The sequence below is a fragment of the Mobula hypostoma genome, chromosome 10 (assembly GCF_963921235.1).
Source record: "Mobula hypostoma chromosome 10, sMobHyp1.1, whole genome shotgun sequence".
NCBI lineage: Eukaryota > Metazoa > Chordata > Chondrichthyes > Myliobatiformes > Myliobatidae > Mobula > Mobula hypostoma.
The window spans coordinates 78,328,798-78,347,390 of NC_086106.1; the positions used below are offsets into that span (position 1 = coordinate 78,328,798).

Genomic DNA, 18,593 nt, shown 5'->3' on the forward strand with positions numbered 1-18,593 from the left:
CCTGAAAGGACTTTTCTGATTCCTCCCCAGTGCTTACTTCTGAATTCTGATGGAATTACCCTCTGTGTCATTGGGCCCACTACGTCTGACGTATGACTCTCCACTTTGCAAAGTAAACACATCACTTACACAAAAACAATAAAGTCTTCTTGCATAACAGGAAATAACATTTGCTTATCACAATGTTACATTATTAGTCATTACAATTTTTGTACAAACAGATTTTTTGCTCATGTAATCAGAATTCCCACATAAGAAGCCGTTGAAAAGACTTTGGCAGCCAAGGCTAGATAAATGACAAATATGTTTTTAAAAAGTTTGAATTATTTATTACATAATAAAAGTTATTAGAAATTGTATATGGTGTTGTTCATTATAGTTTTGAAAATATGTATTCTTTCTAATGTATCTTCGGCACTTTTGCCATTATGCTGTCATTCTATTGATCTCTCCTATTGGTTGAAAAGCAAAAAAGAATGTTGATGCTGGAAATCTGAAATATAAGCAGAAACTGCTCTAGATATTCTGCAGTTGCTGAGTGTGCTCAGGAAGCATCTAAGGAAAGAGAAACAGTTAGTGCCTCAGGGGTTGCTAAACATTCACCAAGACCATCAACCAATGTGATTGCCACAAACCATAAGATAAACAAAGCAGCAACAGGTTTGCCAGTAATTTCAGTGCTTCTGTTAGCAAGGTGTCCCTTATAACTGTGGATATTCCTAATGGGCTATCACTGCCTCATCTACTCAGCTACGACTGAAAGGAAGAATGCTATGGGCAAGAGAAGCTCATCAATTCATAGTACAGCATCATCTTCTGGAATTTTTTCTACCATGTACTTATCAGTGCACGTTACTTGATGAAGAACTTCTCAGAACTTAGAGCCAAGCATTCAGCCAGGATCTTTGGCTGGAGTTGCCAGTCTTCTAGTGATTTGGACACCACATTTAAGTCGGTCAAGGTATATAATATCAAACTGAATATGACCATTAGCCATCTTGTACAGCCAGTGCAACCAATCTTTTAAACAGTGATATTATAATCACCATCACCACAGGCTGATGGGTATAGATAGAGTGAATGCAAGCAGGCTTTTTCCACTGAGGCAAGGGGAGAAAAAAACCAGAGGACATGGTTTAAGGGTGAGGGGGGAAAAGTTTAAAGGGAACATTAGGGGGGCTTCTTCACACAGAGAGTGGTGGGAGTATGGAATGAGCTGCCAGATGAGGTAGTAAATGCGGGTTCTTTTTTAACATTTAAGAATAAATTGGATGGATACATGGATGGGAGGTGTACGGAGGGATATGGTCCGTGTGCAGGTCAGTGGGACTAGGCAGAAAATGGTTCGGCACAGCCAGGAAGGGCCAAAAGGCCTGTTTCTGTGCTGTAGTTTCTATGGTTTCTATGGTTTCTATGGTGTGCTTAGTCCCCTGCTCTACTTGCTTTATACCTACGCACAGCTCCAGTATATTAATTAAATTTGCTGACGACACCAATGTCATTGGCCGGATCAAAGGTGGTGATTCGGAGGAAGGTAGAAAGTCTGGCTGAATGCTGCCACAATAACAACTTCTCACTCAATGTCAGCGAAACCGAAGAGCTGATTATTGATTACTGGAGCAGGAAACCGGAGGTCCATGAGCCTGTCCTCCTCAGGGGATCAGTGGTGGAGAGGGTCAGCAACTTTAAGTTCCTCAGTGTTATCATTTCAGAGGATCTGCCCTGGCTCCTGTACGTAAGCACCATTACAAGGAAGCTATAGCAGCGTCCCCTACTTTCATCGAAGTTTGCGAAGAATCAGCATGTCATCTAGAACTTTGACAAACATCGATAGGTGCACAGTGGAGAAGTTTACTGACTGGTTCCAACATGGCTTGGTATAAGAACATAAGAAATAGGAGCAGGAGTCGGCCATCTGGCCCATCGAGCCTGCTCTACCATTCAATAAGATCATGGCTGATCTGGCCATTGACTCATCTCCACCTACCTGCCTTCTCCCCACAACCCTTAATTCCCCTACTATGCAAAAATCTATCCAAAATCTATCTATGTAAGAACCAACGCCCTTGAATGAAAAAAAAACAAAAAAAGTAGTGGATACAGACCAATCCATCACAGGTAAAGACCTCCCTACCATTGTGCACATCTACAATGAGCACCACATTTACAGAAACACTCACAACACGCTGGAGAAACTCAGCAGGTCGGGCAGCATCCGTGGAAATGATGAGTCAACGTTTTGGGCTGGAACCCCTCATTAGGAGTCCTGACGAAGGGTTCCGGCCCGAAACGTTGACTCATCATTTCCACGGATGCTGCCCGACCTGCTGAGTTTCTCCAGCGTGTTGTGAGTGTTGCTTTGACCCCAGCACCTGCAGATTATTTTGTGTTTACCACATTTACAGATTAGGATGCTGCACTCGCAAATGGTCCAATGCTTTTAGAGTTTCTGAGCCATTGTGCCATTAGACCGGTTTGTAAGTGCTTTGCTGAAGGATAGCAGATCATGAATATTGAAAGAAAACTAAGAAAGAAGAGGAAAATGTAGAGTTACATTATTTTCTTATTCTGATGTCTGTTTTGAGCACACCTACAAGAAGCGCTGTCAGAGGAAAGCTGCACCCAGGCCATGCTCTCTTCTCACTGCTGCCATCAGGAAGAAGATACAGAAGCCTCAGGACCCACATCACCACATTCAGGAGCTGATATTACCTTTCAACCATCAGGCTCTTGAAGCAACACACACAAAATGCTGGAGGAACTCAGCAGGCCAGGCAGCATCTATAGAAAAAAAAGTACAGTTGATGTTTCTATCAGAAACCCTTTGGCAGGACTGGAAGAAAAATGCTGAGGAGTCGATTTAAAAGGTGGGGGGGAGGGGAGAGAGAGCTCACCGATCTACTTCCCAGCTCTTTACTTCATCCCTCCCTCTCTAGGTTTCACCAATCACCTGGTGGTTCTCTCTCCTCAACCACCCCCCCCACCTTTTAAATCTACTCCTCAGCTTTCATTATCCTGTTCTGCTGAAGGGTTTCGTCCTGAAACGTTGACTGTACTTTTTTCCATTGATGCTCCCTGGCCTGTTGAGCTCCTCCAGCATTTTGTGTGCATTGCTTGAATTTCCAGCATCTGCAGATTTTCTCTTGTTTGAGGCTCTTGAAGCAGAGTGGATAACTTCACTCGCCCCAACACTGAACTGATTCCACAACCATGGACTCACTTTCAAGGACTCTACAACTCATGTTCTCAATATTTATTGCTCAATTATTTATTTTTATTATTTTGTTTGTATTTTTCTTATTGTATTTGCATATAGTTGTTTGTCTTGTGTGTGGTTTTCATTAATTCTATTCAGTTTCTTTGTTTTTACTGTGAATGTCTACAAGAAAATGAATCTTAGGGTTGTATATGGTGACATATATGTACTTTGATGATTAGTTTACTTTGAACTTAATTAACCAGCTATAAAATGTATCCAGAGAAATCAATATCTTGGTTGTTGGAGACAATCAAGGCCCATTAGCAGTTAAATCAATCTCTCTGAGATCCTTTCTTGGGATACCCAGGTTTCTTTTGATGGCAACTAGAATAATAAATGTTTTATGTGGTGTGTGTGGTGGCAATCTAGGATCCCTAATCAGCGTTTGAATGATCCAGTCATGAGAGTCCTGGCCATTCTTGATGTAGAGCTAGAAAACCATAATTTTAAATAAGCCAGGACCATCACCATTCCGTCCAGCTAAATTCTCAATTGATTTAAGTTTGTATCTACTCTAATCAGTTTAGCAGCTGGACTCTTCAATTAAAGGAACTAACTTCTATCCAACAAGATTTAGTATCTTGTAGGATTTACAAACAACCAGAATTAACATCTTTAAGATCCAGCTTCCTAGTTATGGGTCCAGGGCCTACATCCAAAGGAACTGTCCTCCAGGTGACTGCAGACAGGTCGGGCCTATTCCTAGAATGGCCCTATCATTTTTGAATTATTTTATGAAAATGGCCCAATATGAATCCACCATAAATAAACTTTTTAACTTTATACCTGGGCATTTTTTTCTGCCAGCCAAGACTACACCTGGGGTAGATAGCTTTCCAGTCATTCAAAACACTTTATGCAGTGCAGTCACCCAGGACATGGACTGCACAATGTAGCTGACTGAACATAACTGGAGCCTCACATTGGACTGGGAGAGGGCCTTACCTTGTTTAATCTTCCAGTGCATTTGGAGGATTTGGCAGAGAGAGCTCCAGAGGCAGCTTTCCAGTTCCTCAAGGTTCCTGCTATGGTTATTTTAGGTGCTGCCCTGTACACCGTAAGCTTTGCACCATACTTGAGGTTTTGATCTTCAAATACCCTCGGCCAAAAGCCATGTTGGCACATTCTAGATGGTGGTAAACTACTACATCTGTCTTTGTTGAGAGGCGGCTCCTGAAATATGAAAGGTGGTCCATTTTTTTGCAGTGTTCTCCCTACGAACCTTATTGTCTAGTTGCAGTGGGGTGCAGCAGGAACAGGCTGGAAGAAAACCTTTAGTGAGAGCACTTGTGGCTATCTATATTGGATAGGAATTAAAAGTCTTTGCTTGAGTTTAGAACTACATTATACCATCACACCTAACAATGAGTTTCCCCATGACAGATAGCAGGGAAACACCTCTGTCAATAACCTAGTCGGGCACTCTTTTCTTTAAAGTATTCACAATTATGTCATCCGACGTGTCCTAGTGATACCTCCTCTTCATACAGTGATAACAATACCTTTCTAGGAGGAGGATGATTTTTTTTTTACCCTTCTCATCTGCCTATCACCTACCCCGGTGCCCTCTTTCTTTCCTTTCTCTCATGGTCCACTCTCCTCTCCTATCAGATTCTTTCTTCTCCAGTCCTTTACCTTTCCCACCCACCTGGCTTCACCTATCACCTTCTAGCTTGTCTTCCTTCCCCTCCTACCACATTTTTATTCTGGTATCTTCCCTCATTTTTTTCCCCCAGTTCTGGTGAAGGGTCTTAGTCCGAAATGCCCAATATATTTATTTCCAGAGATGCTGTCTGACCTATCAAGTTCCTCCAGCATTTTGTGTGAGTTGCTTTGGATTTCCAGCAACTGCAGAATCTCATGTGTTTAAAATGTTACCATCACTCCAAATGTGTCACTATATATAAATATATATCACAAAACTTTGCATATGAATTTGCATTAATGTACAAAGTGGCAAATTATTATTGATACATCAGAAATTAATTCGTATGTTCGCAAAGTACATTTAAAATGTATAAAAAGCTACCAATAATTATAATATACGGGATTGCCTAACTTCAATTCAGAATGTAAATAGATATAAATTGGACAGAACAACCTCTCACCATTGTCAGTAACTCGGTTGAACCTAATGATTGACGGAGAACGGGTGGGTTAGGATTTGGATGAGATCATTTCCGCAGGCGTAGGCGGGTTGTTTCCAGGTGAGAGGGCAAAGCAGAATGGCGGAGGCGAAAGGTAAAGAAATGGGTTGGCGGCTGGGTTTGGGGCAAGGATTTGTAATGTAGATAGAGGCATGTGTATGAAATCGGAAGGGGGCGGGCAAAGACCAGCGGTCAGGAAATGAAGAGCACGAAGGCAACTTTACGCAGCGGGCCCTACGCTGACAACTGTTGGGATGGGCCGCGCTTTTGGCCTTAACACATCGGATCAGAAATGTACGAAACTATAATGTCGACAGGGGCTGAGTTGCCTGATTCTGTAGTTATGTAATTCAATTGTTTATCAACGTAGTTGCAGTAACAGTGCTAATAATATCTGATTTCCAGAAAATGACATTCAGCGGTTGGCAACTCATTGTTTGAGCATCCTGTACAATAATTGGCATGTATTGGTGTTTAGGTTTGGCACGAAAGAAACTTTGTTTCATAAGCTGTGACTTTTTTTTTGGAGCATAGGAAACTTGTGGTGATCTTAGAGGTTTATAAAGTCATGACAGTGGATGATCCCAATCTTACAATGGTAAGACTCTTGGTAATGTGGAGGATCAGAGGGACCTTGGGGTCCGAGTCTATAGGACACTTAAAGCTGCTATGCAGGTTGACTCTGTGATTAAGAAGGCATACGGTTCATTGGCCTTCATCAATCATGGAATTGAGTTTAGGAGCTGAGAGGTAATGTTGCAGCTATATAGGACCCTGGTCAGACCCCACTTGGAGTACTGTGCTCAGTTCTGGTCACCTCACTATAGGAAGGATGTAGAAACCATAGAAAGGGTGCAAAGGAGAGTTACAAGGATGTTGCTTGGATTGGGGAGCATGCCTTATGAGAATAGGTTGAGTGAACTCAGCCTTTTCTCCTTGGAGCGATGGAGGATGAGAGGTGACCTGACAGAGGTGTATAAGATGATGAGAGGCATTGATGGTGTGGATAGTCAGAGGCTTTTTCCCAGGACTGAAATGGCTAACATGAGAGGGCATAGTTTTAAGGTGCTTGGAAGTAGGTACAGAGGAGATGTCAGAGGTAAGTTTTTTACGCAGAGAGTGGTGAGTGCGTGGAATGGGTTGCTGGCAGCGGTGGTGGAGGTGGAAACGATAGGGTCTTTTGAGAGACTCCTGGATAGGTACATGGAGCTTAGAAAAATGGAGCACTATGGGTAAGCCTAGGTAATTTCTAAGGTAAAGACATGTTTGGCACAGCTTTGTGGGCCGAAGGGCCTGTATTGTACTCTAGGTTTTCTATGTTTCTCCCCAGGATAGATGAGTTTAAAATTGGAGGCTTAGGGTGAGAGAGGAGAGATCTGAAGGGCACGTTTCTTTTACACAGAAGGTGTATGGAATGAGCTTTCAGAGGAAATGATAGAGGCAGCTACAATTACAATGTTTAAAATACATTTGAGCAAGTTCCTGGATGGTAAGGTTTAGAACAGAGGTTCCCAACTTGGGGTCGACAGACCCCTTGGTTAATGGCAGGGGCCCATGCATAAATAAAGGTTGGGAACCACTGGTTTAGAGATATAGGCCAAATGCAGGGAAAGGGAAGGCATCTTGGTTGGCAGGGATGAATTGGGCCATAGTAGTACATGTTTGATAATGCAATGGAATTTGTACCAATAATGGAAGATCAACTATTGATAACCCATATTAGCATAATGGTTGCAGTGAGTGATGTTAAGGTATGTCTATAAACTTGGCACATTCTGTTCAGAAAACAAAATTAGTAAGTATGTGGCTCTGATACATCTATGAGGAAATGGAGTACTTCAGTCAGAAGTTTAAACAATAGTAATTCTGCAACAGTTTTTCTCCCCATTATTACATCATTAAAATTAACTATCCAATCTAGTACTTCTCTACAGACTGCAGTATTTGTTGCCTTTTTTGAATGGTGTTGGTCTTGGGAGCTATAATCTCTGGATAAGGGTTAAGCCACTTAAAATCTTTCTCCATGGGAATTGTTTTCTATTGGGGTTGTCAATCCTTGGAATTTTCTACTCTGAGTTATTAAAAATATTTAAAGCTATATTTATAATACAAGGGGAACAGGGTAGAAAACTATAATGCCAAAGATCAAATAGGCTGTAATTTTATTAATAATGTAACACTCTATGTCCTGTTCTTATTTAAGTTAATATGCCTGTAAGATTTTTCATGTAATGGCTGCTCAACCATCTCTTGCATATAACTGTATGCCTGAGATCCTTTTAAATAGTTGTCTCATAGCAACTGACTCCAGAAGGTCCACATTAAAAAGATTTTTTTTTTGGCTCGGCATTATGTGCTGTTTGCTTCTCAGTGCATAAGTCAAAGCATTAGGTTTTCCATCAAATGCAGAGTGAGTTGATCCTTCTATCAACTTCTCTAAGTAGCTACACCTCTGTGGGACTTGTACCAGAAAGTGTCAAAGACTATAGTTGGCTTTGATTATTTTCTTGTCTTGCTTACTAACATCTGTTTTCCAAAGCTGGGTGCTTTATGAAAATATGGTTGATTTATATCCTGCCAAAACACGGGAAACAAATGGGGCATTGACGTTTTTTTTTCAAAACGAATTCTTGTTGAGTTAAGAACATCTCAATAAATATTTCCTCATATAGTTCCGTGCCACACACCTAGTTTGATAGCAAAGAGAGAGAGATCTACACCATAATAACAACAGCAGCTGCTCACGTCCATCACTTGACATTTGTTGGACTGAAATCCTGAAAGCATTCCTTTAGAGGCTTGAGCTTATTGAAATGTGACAGCTGATGTGAGGTGCTAGGGATTAAATAACAGCATCATTAAATCTTGAACCCCAACTTCAGCTTTCTTTTTGAGGTTCAGACTATTTGAGACAGGAATTTTTTGTGACCATCACTGTGATATTGTGAAAGGTGTTACTGTGTGGACTAAACTGGGACTTAATTCTTCTGCTTTTCAAGTATTTCTCCATGTTATATAATAAATATATTTTGTTTTCTAACTAATATATTACTATATATAGCCAAGTCTTTTTATTTATAAAATTTACAGATTAGGATGCTGCACTCTCAAATGGTCCAATGTTTTTCAAATTTCTGAGTCATTATGCCATTAGACCTGTTTGTAAGTGTTTTTGTGATGGATAACAGATCATGAATATTGAAAGAAAAATGAGAAAGAAGAGGAAATTACTTTTGTATTATGTTGTTTGGTTGAGCCCATCGAGCACATCTATTATCACGGACCCCACCACCCACGCCATGCTCGCTTCTCGCTGCTGCCATCAGGGGATACCAGAGCCTCAGGACCCACACCCACACCACCAGGGTCAGGAACAGTTATTGCCCCTCAGCCATCAGGCTCTTGAACCAGATGGAATAACTTCACTCGTCCCATTACTGAACTGTTCCCACAACCTACGCACTCATTTTTAAGGACTCTTCATCTTATGTTCCTGATATTTATCGCTTATTTATTTAATTGTATTTGTACAGTTTGTTGCTTGCCCATTGGTGGTCTGTCTGTCCTGCTAGGGTGGTCTTTCATCGATTCTGTTATGTTTCTTGGATCTACTGTGCCGATCCGAAAGAAAACAAAACTGAGGGTTGTATATGGTGACATATGGGTACTTTGATAATAAATTTACTTTTAACTTTGAGCTTTCCTTTAATGGGCCAGATGCTGTTAGGAGTATTTTGTAATTCACACATTTTGGTTTGTTGTCTATTGGCATGTATTAAAGTTTATTACACTAGAATAGCTCTTGGCTAGCAGTGTAACAAACAGTGTCACAATGCACGTGTTTGCATTATTCAGGGTGGCTGGTACAAAGTGCAGTTTCATTAATTGCACCAATAAGATAATTCATCCATTAAGCTTATTCATGTCAAAGATTGGCAGTTCATTTGGCACTTCATCATGGTGGTGGTTTTTTGTACAGTTTGAAAGCAAGTACCACTGAGCAGGATATCTGCATATATGTTCTAACAAAACCAAAACTTGGACTTCATTCATTTTCTCTAGAGCAGGGAAATGAAAGTGACCAGTTTGAGGTGTTGGATTTGGCTGAATATGCTAAACGACAAAGATGGTGGAACCGATTCTTCGGCAGAAACTCTGGACCCATTGCTGAGAAATATACAGTAGCAACGCAGCTGATGATTGGAGGAGCCAGTGGATGGTAAACTGAACACTTTTTCATAATGGTCTTGAGCAGAAAATTGAACTCTGCTTACTTTATATTTATCCTGAATTAAGGAGGGAGACCTGGAAGAGTTTGTAATACTGCAAATGTTGCTACGTGGTCACTCTGTTATGATTTTTTGTGCTGCTTCTTGTAGTATTCCAATGAATAGAATGAGTGTGATCTAGGAACAAAATAAGTTAATTTTATAAAAACCAAATATCACATCTACTGTGATCCTATGGAAATGAAGATTAGATGTCTCAGTTGATAAGCTACCTGAGTGAAAAGAAAATAAACTGATTGGTAAACTCTATTAGCTGGAAGTTGCTGGCCCTTTTTAACTTGCTTTCTAGTTACACCAAATAACATTTATTCCCTTGATGTGCTCCCACCAGATTTCATTCGAGGAAGTATTCGGAGCTCATTGTATGTTCCTAGCTGATGTAGTACTGGAAAGTAGAACAGTTATTAAATATTCTGTAATCAAATGCTAACAGTGTGAAATAACTTCAAATTCAGTACTGACAGCCCAATGACCTATATGAAAGCTGATTAGGGCTCTGAATGTTTACATAAGTTTGGATTGTTTGATATGTAAACCAGTGTAATTCACTCACTTTGGGATTCTGGCAGGCCTAAGAAATGTACAAACTCATTTTCAGTATTTTGTACAACTTAAGCTCAAGGACCTGTGTTTTAGTTTCTTGTCACATACTCCTCTCCTGTAACTTGTAAATGCTAGTACTGGATGTCTTGCCTTGATCCTCAAGTGAATCTAACAACAAATCTATCAGTATTTATACAGTTTGTTTTTCTGAAAATGTTAAGAAAAGATCGAATTTTTATATAATTTTTTTCAGGTGTGCAGGCTTCCTCTTTCAGAAAGTTGGTAAATTAGCTGCAACTGCAGTTGGTGGAGGCTTCTTCCTGCTACAGGTGAGAGTGACTTGATTCTGTCAAAAATGACTGAAATATAAATTGATTAAGTTCATGTACAGGACAATGATACAATTGGGGGAGCTCAGGAGAATGTAATGAGGAGGCCTAGAAAAGGAAGAAACTTGTTCGTAAACCCAAGATTGTTTGCTTTTTTGTAAAATTAATGGGCAGTCATATCACACATAAAACAAATATAAGTGCATTTAGTTGGTAGGGAATTCAGTCTTGAAGAAGAATAGATCAAGTTGGATTTTAGCTAGAGTTCCACTGAAAGCACTTGTGGATTCACTTCTGGATGACCTTTTTCTGCAAACTATGTAACTGGTAAAAATGTCTTGCACCCATTATCTTGTATTTCACTGCGGAGTGGCCTGCTACTGCTGCTTGTTACTCTTACCAGAGTGAGTCATTACGCTGCATTCACATTTCTGTAGCTGTCTTCTCTGTCCATACCTCATTTTTGATTTACATTCCATTCATAAAGTTTCTTTGCAACGATTTTAATTATTTTTCCGTCCAGAAACCACAAACTATAACTGCAGAAACAATTTGAAGAGTAACTAGAAACTGGAGGGGTGGATGATGTCCATTTTACTCTGTGGAGAGCTGGATGGCAGGCAGATCATTGCAGTAGAAGGCTGGGTAGTTAGATCTCTGTCTCGCTGTCTCTCTCTCTCTCTCTCTCCATTGTTGATGCTATGATTTTTATGTGTAAACCCACACTCATGTTTTCCTCCCTCAAATGACAGAGCAAAATGAATGTTGCTCAACCAGTAGTTAATTCAATCACCAGAACACAAGTAAAATGCTTCTTTTACTACTGCCACTTTCTCTTGTGCAAACTGTGATAACCAACTTGCACGTTAAGAAGGAAAAAACAAAACCAAGAAATAAGCGTTTCTTGCATCACAAGACAGATTTTGCATAACTTGGTACCAAATCAAGCTGCACTGGGAAAGATGGTGTAATAATCTAGTGTTTCTTCCAGATTGCCAATCACACGGGCTACGTCACTGTTGACTGGAAACGAGTGGAGAGAGATGTGAACAAAGCAAAGAAGCAGTTGAAAATTGGCAAAAATAAGGTTGCATCGGAAGTACACGGTGCATTTGATGAGGTAAGGAGATGATAACATAGATGTGTATTGCTATCTAACTGCATTAACCAAATAAAGGCCAATGTGATGAAAACAACCTAGTGCGGTTTTCCTTAGTCAATTCTATTTAAGAGGAGCTGAATACTTTTAATTTTGGTCTATTGACATGTTTAAACTAATAAGAGAAATTACTTACTCCTGCCTATCACTGGGCAACCACTGTCTCCCACTCCGTCCCACCCCTCCCTTTCTCAGCTGGTTTCACTTGTCTGTAATCTCCATCTTCACCTATTGCCTGTCAGTCTCAGCTTTGCCCTCCCTCTCACCTCTTTATACTTCCTATCTCCCCTCAGCACTCTCATTCCTGAAGGAAGATCTCGACTTAAAACACTGACTATCCCTTTGTCTGCACAGACTTGCTGAGTTTCTTTAGCAAGGTTTTTTTCACTCAAAGTTCCAGCAATTGCAATCTCCTATGTCTCTAGAATGGCCATGTTTAGATTCCTGTACGATAAAGTATGTTTTGTTTAAGAATAATGTTACTACTTTCAGTTATGACATTTTCAGCAAACTACCTCACTGTCTTTCAAACCCATTATTTAAAAAAGACAATCTTACCTTGTCAGTTGTGTTGCTTTCCATCAATCCTTGAATTTATTAAAAAATCTTAAATATCTGCTCTTTCTCCTTGCCCCCATACTAAGAATTCTGAGATGTTCTCTTGCAGACTTGAAGTTGTTCCATAACAGAACACTATTACTGTTATATGGTCACATGTTTTCTGCAGAGAAATATTGTGGAAAGTATGATGCAGTAATAGGATTCAGTCAGTCTGCAGAGGGGAAAGCTATAAATATGTGTGTGCAATATGGAAACATCAGATGGTGTGTCAGTATATTTATCCCATGGGCAGATCTGAAAAGATTGCTGGAATATTGTGAATATAGTTTAAAAGTAAACATCTGGAATGAAAAAAAAAATGAGGCCCCTACTTGTAAGTGATCAGTGCTTATATCTTTATAGTAGTTTTTGTTTTACACTTGCTGCATCGTGTTGACTACATTGAATTTTTAGTTCAAATATTCCTTTCCAGTGCAGTAGTTGAAAACATTATAGATTTTCCACTATTTTCCCCTTTCCTCTATATTTCATGTGAATTCTGTTTCATACTAGTGTACTTATTGCATGAACAGTACCAGTTTTGTTAGTACTTTGTCCATGTGACTAATCTGTCGGGGTGCACATCTGTCTTTAGCATTTTCGTAAAATCATAGCACTGTCCTTCATCTTTTTTTTTCTGGGGAATCTCATCTTCCTCATTCCTCACATTATTTCCTGCTGCCAATTCTCCTTTTCTCTCGCTTGCATCTGAGTTCCGATTCACTTGCAGAATTGTTCCTTTTGTAACCATCCAGATCATTAATACCTGTTAAAAAGAGCTGTGACTTTTGAACTGGTCTGTAGGAGACACTACTTTAGTTATTTTTAAAATACCTAGAGGGAAATGTAAACTGCTGCTTTGTATTTTCTCTCCACCTCCGAGTTCTTAACCCAATAAATTTCAATCAAATGCTGTTTTGGAGGTGCATTAACATAACATCAGCAATGCTATCCTTATTTATCATTTTCTTATCAAGAAATTCAAACCATTTTATCAGGCATTATTTTTATTTCATAATTCTACACTAGCTTGTTTAAAATCAACCTATATCAACTATACTTGTCCTTTTCTGTTTCTGTTAAGTTCTTTCCTCACTTCTTTAGGTCACTAGCCAATGTTTGCTAGTGCCAGATTTATTACTTCATTTTCAGAGGGGTGTAGCATTTTGCAATCTTCTGGCACCCCTTCCATATCCAAGAATTGTAAAGTTGTATACAGAACTTTTGCAATTTCTTTTATTGCATAAAACATACAAAGACTTTGATTATGAGCTGTTTTTAGTTTTTTATTTCACTAATAATGTTTTTGAGTTCTCAGATGCTTTGAAATGTTAAAAAAATGCTAACCAGTATTTTCTCTCTTCTTCTTCCACCACGTAGGTGACTGTGTTTGTGAAAAAGAACATTGTCCTCACAGGTGGTTTTGTAGGTGGCTTCCTAATTGGACTTGCATCATGAGGATTAGTTGAAGATGTTATTTTGAGTGAAGAACTATACTCCATAATACTTCCGTCCCTACCCTCCAAAGCATTGATAGATTGTATGTATTTTGTAGGGTGAGTGGCCCACAGATCAGTACTGAGCAAGCGGCTTTATTGTATTGCACTGAAGGGAATTTTCACTGCTGGATTCTTGGCCTCGCCATTCTTAATGAAATAAATCTTCAACATTTGTTTTTGCCTTTGTTTGGGACTATAATCAAATGGTGGTAAAATATATTGGCATGGTTGTGCTCATGGAAGAATTGACATAAATTTTAACATGATTTGCATTCACATATTCCAGCGCTCCTTCGGAACAGAATGAAAATCTTGTTATGTTTTATTTTTATATTTTGAATCTTAATCACCATGTATAATTTTGGAATGGAATAATTCCCTGTGTTCTTACATGGTTCCTAGCACTAACAGTAATTACTTGCTGAATATTGGTGTTGGTGAAAATTATGCACTTCCCATGCTGACACTTGAAAAAGATTGGAGTTTAATGTAGTTGGCAACATGATAATGTATTTACAAATTCAATATGATGTCAAAATTATTAAAACAGGTGCCTGGGAGCCTTTTAAAGTCAATACACAGTCTTAGAAGCTGAGTTTATTACTTGTGTCTATCTTGTTTTGCCTTTTCATTTAAGTACCCTTGTGCATTCTAGTTTTTAACATCACTTCCAGGTATCTTTTCTGACTTGATAATTGCTTTTACCATGGTGATTTCAGATCATGTTGCCCATGAGTAAAACCTGGCTCACTGTATGTTTTTGCAGACCTTGCTGCTTACCAATCATTGTTGCAGTGTAGCTAGGAATTAGAACATGTTATACTCAGCATTTAGAAAATAACAATCAACATTAAAATTTCAAGTATCTGATATCATAGTAAAAATTATGATATGCTAATCTATGCATATCATATTACTGCTTTATGCTGTCGTTCTAGGTATGATCTTTTACTGTTTTAAGTGCTGCTTGTCTTTTCCACACTTGTACAATTGAGTCAGATTATGGGTTCATATCTCACTGTTGGGATTTCAGTATGACCCTTGAGTAATTGTTGCATTGGTGAAGTTACTGCCTTTCAGATGAGAGGTTAAAGTGAGGCTCTGCTTGTTCTCGGATGGGCATTGAAGATCCTGTGGTGTGTGTTTTTTTTGAAGTATGTATTTATCTTGCTGAAACATTGTAGAATATTGCACTGCGCAAATTTGGCTGAATCAGTTTTGACTCTACAAAAGTGTCTTTGGGTTATGAAGATATTTGAAACATTGGAACTTTCTGAATACAAAGTATTGTAATGAAACTTTGTCAAAAAGGACTTGCAGATTTAAAAATGAGCTGCTTAGACTGGGCAGCCCACATAAACATATTTTCCACTTACAAACAGAAGGTAGGACATGACTATACATTTATAGGGCAGTTATTGGAATCTGTACACCTTTAATATATTTATATACCTGGTAATTGGATGAACCATTTTTTTATATGCATTTATAAGATGTATGACTATCCAATTAAGAGCAAGAAAGTTGGTCTATTCTACTCAGAATTGATTCTAAACATAATTCTGTGACCCAAAGCCATTTGATTTATTGTAATTTGTCTTTTCCATGTTTAATTTCTCATTTACTAATTTCAAAATTTACATGGTCACTTCCAGCCTGATGGGCCCAGTAGATTTCCTGTCCTAAAATACCTTTTAAGAACTTAAATTTAAAAGGAAGTGATATGAAATGCAAGCTGTGTCAAAGATAAGTCATAGTGTTTGCATCAAGAGTGTACGGCCTTTTTAGGAATTGTTTTCAATCTTAAGTGAACATTTGAACCGATGGAACATCTATAGTTGAACATTCCTCTATCCCAAACACACAATGCGGATTGTAATTTCAATAATGTATATGAAAATGTATTCTGCTTTTACCAGCAATAATTTTTGTCACCTAGACAATTTGTAATATGGAGTCAATTTCGTTAAAATGTTTGCACCAACTGCTATTTTATCCTTTCTTTCTGGTTCTTTCAGAAATTAAAGATTCACTGTACAAAATTGTATAGCACAGTCACAGTTACCTTCCACATTAGAAAATGTTCACGTATTTAATTTTCAATTTGAAAATACGGTGGACTGTTACTGCTGCAGTCTTTTTTTCATTATGTATCATAAAGCTGGATTTGCTGATATTTCGAGACAAAAGTCAATCAATACACAGGCATTTTTCCTGACTAGGGAAAAATAATAATGATTTGGCTGATAGATTTCTCTGATTTGAAGTAAAAATGCAGCTAAGGACATTTTTCGGTGTTCTCTCAGTCGACTGCATGGAGTGCCAAGACGATACGCGATCTGATTTTTCTGCTTATCCAATTACTTGGTATACAGTAGGAGTTTGTTTGATTGTATGTTTTGCCACTTGGTGCCTCTTGTTCTCTTTAATTTATCATTGTACTTTCGGTAACAGTATTATTTCTTGAAAGAATGCACATTGTTAACGGTGTTGAGAAAGTACACCATAAATGAGTTTTATGAAATGTTGTGTTTTGCATTTCCTTCTGTATTATTTCCTACCTACAGAAAGATCCTAATAAAGCCTATATCCATTCATATTGACAAGCTATTGCAGATGACTAGCATGGACATGATGGGTGAAGAGCCTGTTTCTGTGCTGTCTGATTCAATTATTTCATCAATATGTTTCAACACTCTACTCACAATTAAGGTTTGGTAGCTGATTGGGTGCAGGCCCATTTGGAAATAATTAGCAATTACCCCACTGTGCAATTATTATGAATAAAATTCTCTGCAGGTCAAGCAACATCTGTGGAGAGACAAACAGTGAAAGGTCAAGCTGAAGGCTTTTGATCAAAAGGCACATAGAAAATATTACAAATTTAGTAAGTAGAAAATGAAAATAGAAAGCAATATATGGAATAAAGAATGTTATAGAATGAAGGCCGAGTTGGTGAATGACACAGAGTTATAACCACCAGAACACCACAAGAGTCATTCCAAGAATGCAGAGGGATAGTTTTAGCAATGGTAACATCCATTTACTGTCTTTTTTAAAAATGCATATTTGCCTCCCTGTGGGGTTCAGATGAGAGGAGGATTTTAGAATGAAGTCAGAGGATGCGATTAACCTTTGCCGGACCTATCCATTGGGTCTCTTTCAAAGTTTTGAACACAATGTCTGAATCCAAATTTTTCTTGTCAGGAAGGCTGGCAGTTTTACCTACTGTTTCCTTTGCTGCTTTTCTCAAAGCAACTACCACCCTACAATCAGGAAGGTATCATCCTTCCACTAATTCTTAAAGTTGAAGTTGACTGAATTCTCCTTCAAAGAAAACCAGATCGATAGCCAAGGTATAAATATCAATAGTTAATGTTTTTGGAGGATTTTGAAAAGACCACTTGTGCAGAGGTACTAGTTATGCAGATTAGATAAAAGTTTTGACAATCACCAAACTTTAAAATGTTCTTTAGAAAGTACATTCAGGTAAAGATGGTGCGTAAGAATATATCTTACTGATGTCCATTTAATTTTGATTAAACGAGAACTTTAATGATTTCTCTATGTAACACCCCATTTCCGATTTCTTTCTCCCGCTGCTGCCACCCCCCCCGCCACTTTCCTGAATTTAAGTACTGTTAGGAATTTTGTAATTCATTGCTGATTCCTGGCTGCCTTAACAAATGAGAAAGTCGTGTGTGTGTGTGTGTGTATATATATATATATATATATATATATAAAAAACAAGTATGTATAAGCCAGAGGAATAAAAATGTGTCTAAAATACTCTTGGATGGAGAAATCTGGAATTTAAATCCAGGGACACTATAATTTAGTATTCCCATGCACATATTGCTCTTGCTTTCCTGAACTAGAGCTTTTGAGGGCTTCATCTAAAGAAACATGATTTTGTCTTTACTGTATAAGTATAGCTTGAAAAGTAACAGATGATGTAATAGTTTCTAACCCCAATTAGAAACTTCTTGTTCAAGGAAATTCTGGAATGATTTCATAAAGAATAAAGTAGTGAACTTGTGAATATGGTAATAAAAATATTTATTTAAACTTTTCAAATAGGAAGGAAGGGAAGATGGGCTAAAAAGTGTCTTGCATCTTAAGAGCAATGTAAAAAAATGAAAAAGTTGGAATAAGTACACACTGAACTTGTCATTTTTACAAGATGGAATAGAGTTTTATTTCCTTAAGCCAGAATATTGCAGACACAGAGCTTCCATATTTATTACTATCTTTATTTTTTACTTGCAAATAAACTGGAAAATAGGAGGAATAGGACATCTCAATACCATCCATGTTCCTGCTATCTGCCCATTTCCACTGATGCATTTTGTGTTCACCAATCTACATATTTCCTTTTGAAGTAAATTAAGCAACTTGGTCTCCATTGCATTCTGTGGCAGACAATATTGTGAAGAGATTTTTTTTTGTTCTAAATGTTTTCCTGTATACTCTGGAGTCTGATTGCCCGTGTAGTCAGGTGAAACATCTCTCTTTAAGTCTGGCAGATGTGTGTAAATTTCAATGTAATTAATTAACCTCCAGTAACTACAATACTTGTCAATCCAATCTCTCATCACCACAAGGCCCAATTTAATGCTACATACATAAAGATGTTCATATAACATGTATATTTTCAGTTTATGTTGTGTTTCTGGCAGAAACAAAGTGTTATAAAGCAGTAGAGTAACAGGTCATTCAGCCCATCGAGTTTGTGTTGAACTGTTAATCTACATAGGCCCATTGACCT

The 18,593-nt window shown here is 38.3% G+C and overlaps 1 protein-coding gene across 1 annotated transcript; it reads left to right on the forward strand.

Moving 5' to 3' along the window:
• The first annotated feature begins 5,390 nt into the window (after positions 1–5,390).
• On the forward strand, positions 5,391–16,682 carry fundc2 (fun14 domain containing 2). The gene is made up of 5 exons (XM_063060671.1): positions 5,391–5,500; positions 9,469–9,625; positions 10,492–10,567; positions 11,559–11,687; positions 13,707–16,682. The coding sequence occupies exons 1-5, from the start codon at positions 5,485–5,487 to the stop codon at positions 13,782–13,784; spliced, it is 456 nt and encodes a 151-aa protein (XP_062916741.1). The 5' UTR covers positions 5,391–5,484; the 3' UTR covers positions 13,785–16,682.
• The last annotated feature ends 1,911 nt before the right edge of the window (positions 16,683–18,593 follow it).

Excerpts from the sequence above, each read along its gene's own strand:
- fundc2 (XM_063060671.1), top strand. Across the intron at positions 9,626-10,491 it reads ATTGGAGGAGCCAGTGGATG|GTGTGCAGGCTTCCTCTTTC; the intron begins GTAAACTGAACA and ends AATTTTTTTCAG. Across the intron at positions 10,568-11,558 it reads GAGGCTTCTTCCTGCTACAG|ATTGCCAATCACACGGGCTA; the intron begins GTGAGAGTGACT and ends TGTTTCTTCCAG.